The sequence below is a fragment of the Myotis lucifugus genome, unplaced genomic scaffold (genome assembly GCF_000147115.1).
Source record: "Myotis lucifugus unplaced genomic scaffold, Myoluc2.0 scaffold_3252, whole genome shotgun sequence".
Lineage (NCBI taxonomy): Eukaryota > Metazoa > Chordata > Mammalia > Chiroptera > Vespertilionidae > Myotis > Myotis lucifugus.
The window spans coordinates 234-7851 of record NW_005874300.1 but is presented as its reverse complement, the minus strand read 5'-3'; the positions used below and the strand labels follow the sequence as shown (position 1 = coordinate 7851).

General features: G+C 65.0%; 1 protein-coding gene across 1 annotated transcript; it reads left to right on the top strand.

The window, feature by feature from the left end:
* The first annotated feature begins 282 nt into the window (after positions 1–282).
* LOC102425658 (TBC1 domain family member 22A-like) lies at positions 283–7372 on the top strand. Its single transcript, XM_023749156.1, has 5 exons — positions 283–372; positions 569–768; positions 2414–2470; positions 3198–3538; positions 7026–7372. The coding sequence occupies exons 1-5, from the start codon at positions 283–285 to the stop codon at positions 7355–7357; spliced, it is 1020 nt and encodes a 339-aa protein (XP_023604924.1). The 3' UTR covers positions 7358–7372.
* The last annotated feature ends 246 nt before the right edge of the window (positions 7373–7618 follow it).

Below are 7618 nucleotides of genomic sequence, written 5' to 3'. Positions count from 1 at the left end.
TCAGTGGTCCCCGAGCTCCTGCGGGGTCCCTGTGGTTGCCTCTTTTCCTCCCCGCGTGGCCGGGCCGCACGTGGGCGGCTCCTGCTCCCGGCTCCCCGGAACGGCTCTGCCTTTGTCTGCATCATGTTTCTATGTCAAGTTATTTGGAAAAGTTGGTTTATGGCTAAAACACTCCCCTCACATCCATGAAATGAAACCTCACAGGACAACAAAACTGGGCTGCACGGTTAACACTGGCCCATGAAGCAGTCCTGACGGAACGTTGCAAAAAGACATATAAACATGAACATGGACTTCACACGTGTGCAGAATGAGGTGACTCGTTGCCTGGAGACCGAGCCTTCGGTGGAAACCCCTGCAGGGAGTTGCCAGGTCAGGTTCAGGTGTCGCCCTGAGGAGGCGGGCTGGGAAGGGGCCGGGCGCTTTCAGCCCTGCTGTGGGCCGGAATGCGGTCTCTCACTGCGAGGCGCGTGGGAGTCCCTGCGCGCGACCCTGGCTTTGCCACCTGCTGGCTGGGCTGACCTGGGCAGGCTCCCGAGCTTCCTGTCCGGTTCCCTTCCCTTCCCAGCTTCGGGAGGCCTCCGCGCTCCTCGGCGGTGGTCTCCTCTCCACTGCACAGCCAGCACTGGCACCACTCGCCCACCACTCCACGGGCGCTCCTGAGGGACCTGCGATTAGATGGGGCCACCTGGGACTCCAGGACAAGCCCAGGTCCGTCCTCAGGCACACCCACAACGCCCGCTGTGCCCGCCAGGCCACACAGCACAGGTTCGGGTCAGGATGTGACACCCTTCAGGCCCTTACTCTGCAGCCACAGCGCCTGAATGACAGGAGTCCTCTGATTTCAGGAAGGTCTGAAAATCAGAAGAAAAGGGTGATGCCCCTTAAGGAGTTGGACCGAGGGCCTGACAGGGAGCGGCAGAGGGAGCACAAATGACAGAAGGGGTAGGAGCTGCTCCCTCACCAGGACGGAGGAGATGCACCCGCAGAGCCCACGTGCCTCCGTCAGATTCGCGGCGACCCGCCGGAGCGGGCGTTGTGCGCTGGCCGTGGGCGCCAGCAGCCCCGCTGCAGCAGTGCGCCCCGCGTGTCCCAGGCCTCCCTGTCCGGAGCTTCTCCTCGGAGCACAGCGTCCTGGGCAGCATTTGTCCCCAGAGGTGTGTGCTGCTGTGTTACCGTCACCAGCCGTTGGAGCAGCTGCGTCTGGCAGTCAGCACTGGCCGCACGCTCATGGCGGAGCCATATGGTGGGACAGTGGGAGACACAGGCGTTCTGTCCGGGGGATGGCCAGGCAGGGATGAGTCCGCTGGCGCTCATTCCATTAGCACAGATTTCCAAGACTTAATTCAGAAGTGACGATAGAGCTACAAGGAAGCACAGAGGGACGCACAGGAAAAGCCTGTGTGCCCTTGTCCTCCCCGTGCTTGTAAGTTCACGTATGCTGCTTACGGTTTTATAGCTGCCCGGCAGTACGTGCAAAGTAGGTCAATGCATTTAAGTAAATTGGAGAAAGTAATGACGTGGGCAACTAGGCCTGCTCTATTGCTAAGCAAAGAGGTAGGATTTCATTCTGTTTCGACAAATGAAAACACTCATCTGTGTACCTAGCAGCCCAGGTCTGCGTTTGTCCCTCCAGCCCGGCCCCGCTGCCTCAGCCTTTCCGCGGTCTCCTCCGTGTGGCCGGGCCTCAGCCAGGCCGTGCTCCCCGCGTGGAAGCTGAGGGGTGGCCCCTGCCAGCTGGCAGCGGGGCTGTGCTGCCAGGCACCCACACTCCCCCTCCTGCCCGCCGCCCGTCCTGGTGGCATTATCTCCTGCGTGTCTCTCAGGGCGGCTGGTGGCTGGGCAGCCCCAGGCCTCACCTCCGTCTGCCGAACAGGAGAAGGGGAAAGCCGGGGCGTGGGGTGCGAACCCACTGTCTCTGCCTGTTAGGCAGGGAGGCCTGCCACGTATTGCTGACCGGCCGCAGGGTCACGTGGCCACCCCTGGTTGGACGTCCCCAGGAGGCGGGGCTGCGCAGGTGACCCACCTGGTTGTCTGCCATGTGGGTCGTGTTGCTTCCATCTTATTCTAAGTTTATCCCGATGAGCGTCAGACTGTTACAATAAAGCCATTAATCTTTAAAACTTGTGTGTGCCTTTTTTGTGCTTGTGCATCGGCTTTAGACAGAACGGTGCCAGCTGGGGGCTTCCTGATGGCATTCTGTGGCGCGTGTCAGGTCCTGCCTGTGACATGCGGCCGAGCGCAGAGGCTGCCGGGACTGCCCTGCGGCTCCAGCAGCCCGGGCCGGAGGGTGACCGGGCGGCGTTGGCGGAGCGCTCGCCTCAGGCGGGGGTCCAGGGCTGGCCTTGGCCCCGTGGCCACGGAGTCTAGGGAGCGACAGAAGCTAACGTGCGCTCCCTTTCTTTTGAACCAGCATCCAGCACGTGTACGGCGCCCAGCACCCCCCTTTTGATCCACTGTTACACGGCACGTAAGTGATACCCAACTCTCCCGGGGCTTCGGGGTCCTGGGGCTGGGGGACCCTCCCGCTCCCTGGAGTTCCTGGGGGAGGGCACGGTCTTCCGTCCAGCAACACGCGTTGGACACTGTTGGTCTTTCACGCTCGTCCTCCTGGGGGCGGGGGGAGGGCAGATGTGGAAGGACAGCCCGAAGTGGGCCGCCTGTGCAGGGGACACGGAGCTGGCTCCCCCACCGGCGGGTGGTGGTGTCCCTCGCTCTCCACGCACCCGCCCAGCTGCCCACGGCCCCCTCTGCCCTGTGTGTCCCGTTCCTTGCCACAGGTGAGCGAGAGGAAGGTATGGCCCAGATGTTGTCTGCAGTCATACTGTGGGGCTCTCATATCCCCATCCGTGCCCCAAAGGCCTGTCTGTGTCTGTGAGCGGTCCCTTCACCCTCCCCACCCCCCCGCAGCCTCGGGAGCGGGCAGGGACGCTGGGAGGAGAGAATGTATGGGCCCTGCCAGGTGAGGCTTGGGCACCTGAGCACCTGGCGGCAGCGCTGTGCTCCGCACAGACCGCGTCTGCCCTGCCTGAGCCCGCAGCTTCTCCCGCCCCTGGCTGGCTCTGGTCCGCCTGTGCGCTCTCCTCCGCCAGCTCCATTGAAGCGGAAAGCGGTGTGTGCTGTTCCCCTGGGGGCTCCCTCTGACTGTGGGGGAGCTTCAGGGCTCCGAGGGTCCAGTGACTGCCTTTGCCTTGCAGCTTGCTCAAGGCCACGCCCAAGGTGCCCACCACGCCCGTGAAGGCCAAGAGAGTCAGCACCTTCCAGGAGTTTGAGAGCAACACCAGCGACGCCTGGGATGCGGGCGAAGACGACGACGAGCTCCTGGCCATGGCGGCGGAGCGCCTCAACTCCGAGGTGGTCATGGAGACGGCCCACCGCGTCCTGCGAGACCACAGCCAGCGGCAGGAGCAGCACAAGCTGCAGGAGCCCCCAGGGCCCGGGCAGAAGCCCAAGCCCTCGGCAGAGCCGCCTCCGGTTGCCAGCGGGGACCTGCGGCTGGTGAAGTCTGTCAGCGAGAGCCACACGCCCTGTCCTGCAGGTGGGCTGGGGCGGAGCTGGTGTGCACTCCCGCAGGAGGGGGAGCCCTGCCCTTGCAGCAGGAGCCCTGCCCTGAAGGCCCCGCAGGCTTCCCCGGGGGAGAAGCGGCGCGCAGCTCTGTGCTGGCTCTCAGCCTCTGGCCTTCTCGTGGAGGGCGGCCCTGGCTCTGTGGGCCCGTCCTGAGAGGGTGCAGTGAGCACGGCTCGGGCCTCCTAGGTGTGCGCTGGTCGCTCTCGGGGGCATTTCCAGCAGGGCCAGGCCAGCTGTACGGGCAGAGGATGCACCTCCTGTGGCAGCAGAGGTGCTGCCTCCAGGGACACTCACGTGGGCGCATGGTCTGCGGTGTGTGTGCCGATGAGGAACTCCGGGGGGGCCTGTCTGCACTCCCGCCTGCCTGCGGCCCTCAGCGGCCGTCCTCGCCACGGTGCTCACTTCCTGCACTTGCTGTGCGGGAGGGTCTGGGATGGGGGACCCAGTGCCTGAGCATCCGCCACGGGCCGGCGCTGTGGGCTGGGCCTCACCCAGGGTGTGGGGGTCTTGTGTTCACTCTGGCCTCACCTGGAGGGCGGTTCTGCTCCTGGGGACATGGGGCAGGGTCTGGGGACATTTTCGGTTGTCACATTGGGGCTGGGTGTTGCCACTGCATGTAGTGGGCAGAGGCCAGGTTGCTGCGCCATATCCCTCGTGTCCAGGATGGGCCACCCACGGGAGCTCCCCTGCAGGTGCACAGCAGGGGCGAGGCCTGCTGGCCTGCTCTCCAGCCGGGGTGCTCCTGGTCCTCCGGAGACTGACCCGGCTGGTGCCAGGACACCGGGCGTGTCGTCAGCTTCAGCTTGCTCAGGGGCGGTACGAAGGAGAACACGGCAGGCCTGGTTCTCAGGGACCCGGTCCCGGTCCGTGTGCCAACTGGCACTCCATCGGGAGACGCGGGGCACGGATGCTCTCTTTTCCGTGAGGCAGATGGGACACGGCGGTGGACAGGAGCCAGGAGCACCCAGCGTGGGAGCCCCGGCTCGGTCTCGTGGAAGGCGGGGGCTTGTCGGCGAAGGCTTCAGAGGGGAGCCCTCCCGGCGGGGAGTCCCAGCCAGCAGGCCTGGCCTCCTGCCCCTGAGGTGGGTCATGTTTGCAGCCTCATCTGCAAATTCCCAGAACAGGCCTCGTCCCAGGTCCCTGTTCCTGTTGGTGTCCGCTGTCATTCCATAAACGCTGTTGAAGTAAAATAGCTTGTCCTCAGGGCCTGCCGACCACGGGCCTCCCACTGTGCCCTGCCCTCCCCACCCTCCATGCTCCCCCCCTCGTCCCTGCACAGGGACATCCCAGGCCAGGCCTCTGCTCAGAGGAGGACCTGTGACTCTATTTTTTTAATTTTTAAAAATATTTTTGTTGAAGGGAGAAGGAGAGAGAGAGAGAAACATCAGTGATGAGAGAGAATCACGGATTGGCTGCCTCCTGCACGCCCCTCACTGGGGATCCAGCCTGCAACCCGAGCATGTGCCCTTGACTGGAACTGAACCTGGGACCCTTCAGTCCACAGGCCAACGCTCTATCCACTGAGCCACACGGGCTAGGCCTGTGGTTTCCATTGTACTTTGTTGCTTACATGACAGTGCTTTGTAATGCATGTCCTGGAGTGTTCCACTCCCCGGACGGTCCAGTCAGCACTGCCTCTCCTGCTCCGTGACCTGCCACGCCGGCATTTATGTTGGAGGCCTGTCACGGCTGCGGCCGTGGGGAGCAGATGTCCCCTGCGCAGTGCCCACGGGGCCCGCCTGCTGCATCTGCTGCGGCCCTCGGCCTGGGTGGATGGCGGCCTGGGGCTCAGACGGTGCCGCCTGGGCTCGTAGCTGCCTCCGCGCCCGCCCCACACCGCCCGCTGCCCTGACTTTCCTAATGACTGTCCGAGGAGGCCTCATGCCTGAGTCAGATGCACTTGCTTGTTTTAGGGAGCCATTGGGTTCATGGCAAAGCACATCTGTGGCTGGGAAGGCTCAGTGGGCATGGCCAGGTGACAGCTGTCCCCGTCACTGGCCATGGCGGAGCCGCGCACGGGGTCTGGTGTGGCTGCCCACAGGTGGCGTTAGACCCCGCCCTCAGGGACCCTCGGGGACTTGCCGTGTTTCCCTCGCACCGAAGCAGGGAGACCTGGTGCCGGTCTTCCTGCTTCCTGGGGACGCCACTGTCACCTCCCACATCCCTCCGCCCTGCCTCGGAGCGGGGCCCGCGGTGCACTCTGCCCGGAGTGTGCGGTCCTCCCTGCCTCAGCGCGGCCCGGCTCGTCTCTGAGTGCAGGTGCGTGCCGTCCACCTTCACCGCCACACTGTGGCCTGAGCCTCCTGCTGGCACGCTCCTGTGGCTCCTGAGACGTGGTTGAGGAGTGGATTCCGGGGAGAGAGCCTGAGGCCGCCCGGTCCTGCCCGCGCTCCCCAGGCGAGTGGAAGTGCTCCCTGCTCTGCCCACTTCGCAGGCTTTTCTGGAAGCTTATCTGGGCCAGACTCTGCCCCGAGGCCGCGGATGCGGCCTTCCCCTCCCCTTGTGCTGGAATGAGCTCACTCGGGCCCAGGAGCCGTGGGGGTGCCGCCTCCCCCGGCCTGGCGGCAGCTGCCATTCACGACGTCAGCACCTTCCTCCTCGGGGCTCGCTCCTCGCCCGTTTCTGTGGGATTATTTTTACTCCACTTCCAATTGCAGTTGGAAGATGTGACAGCCGTGGGGCTCAGCCGCAGGGCTCAGAGCCCGCCTGCCTCCTGCTGCTTGTCCCTGGTTGGTCTTGGTGGCTCTTTGTCGAATGACCCGAAGGCCTATGGCTCTTCCCTTGGGCTGTCCCTGGTCCTGGGCTGCGGATGTGGCCTGCTCTCACCTTATCCCTGCGGGTGGTGTCTCCATGGGCGCAGGACCTGCCACCTGGGGAGGGCGGGGCCAGCTTGTGCTTGTCGTACAGCCCCCCCCCCCATCTGCAGCAGGTTGGCTCTATTTGCTCCTCATGGCGCGGGGAGGCGCAGGCAGGGGCAGAGGCCTGCTCGCACAGCAGTGCTGCTCGCACAGCGTCCCGGTCGCGGGCTTGCCCTAGCCTCTGCCTGCTGTCCTCAGTGCTCTTCACACTGCGTCCCCTTCACGGGCAACGGGCTTTCCTCCGGCTCCGGCCCCGGCAGCTCCGCAGGCCCCTCCTCCCTGCCTGCACCCACAGATGCTCGGGCCACGCCACCCCGCAGGCCCGATCGGGGGCGTCCTGGCCGCTGTCAGCTCAGGGGTCGGGAGTGTCCTGGTTGTCTGGTCTTGCTGTTCTGCGGGGTGTGTCTGTCCCACTGGTGGGTGACACTGCACCAGCAGAGCGAGGGGTGACCTCACAGGTGTTAGCGAGGTCAGGTCCTGCTCTGGAGACCAGGGCCTGCCCCATCAGCGCTGTGGGAGGGGACACTGACCCCAGTGTTCACGAGGAAGTGGCTCGTGGCCGCCCTCCCCTCCCCTCACCCTCTTCTCTCTCCCCCGCAGAGAGCGCCAGCGGCCCAGCCCCTCTGCACAGGTCCCAGTCGCTCCCGCACGCGGCCACCGTGGCCCTGGGCAGCACGTCCGACCCCGGGACCCTCAGCAGCTCGGCGCTGAGTGAGAGAGAGGCCTCCCGGCTCGACAAGTTCAAGCAGCTCCTGGCCGGCCCCAACACGGACCTGGGTAAGTCTTGCTTCCGAGCGAGGCGGTTTTCGGAGGACCCGGTCCGTCCGTGGCACGTCCTGCCCTTGCTTCCCTGTCACTCACCTCGTGTGCACGTGGTAGTTCATGTGCTTCCAATGCGATTCCATCGAGTACTTCCTGTTCTTTTTCCTTAAGCCCCAGGGGCCCTCCTGCCTCTGAGAGCCGCCGTGGTGAGCTCTGCCCAGCTGGGCAGATGGACCTGGCTGGTCACTGTGAGCCTGGGCACGGCGCTGGTGACCGGCGTCATGACCACTGCAGTCTGCGCTTCCCTGCTGGGCCTCCTTGTTGGGGCAGAGCATGAAGGCTAGGGCCTTGCAGGGGGCAAAGGCCAGCAGGGGCGGTGCAGCCAGGAGGGGACAGTGCGGCCAGCAGGGGGTGGTGTGGCCAGCTGGGGC

What these genes read in the sequence shown, in the direction of transcription:
- LOC102425658 (XM_023749156.1), top strand. Translation starts at nt 283, where the DNA reads ATGAACATGGACTTCACACGTGTGCAGAATGAGGTGACTCGTTGCCTG. An exon ending in CCCCTGCAGGGAGTTGCCAG is followed by an intron (nt 373 to 568) that starts GTCAGGTTCAGG and finishes TTCCCTTCCCAG; the next exon opens with CTTCGGGAGGCCTCCGCGCT. An exon ending in CGCCAGGCCACACAGCACAG is followed by an intron (nt 769 to 2,413) that starts GTTCGGGTCAGG and finishes CTTTTGAACCAG; the next exon opens with CATCCAGCACGTGTACGGCG.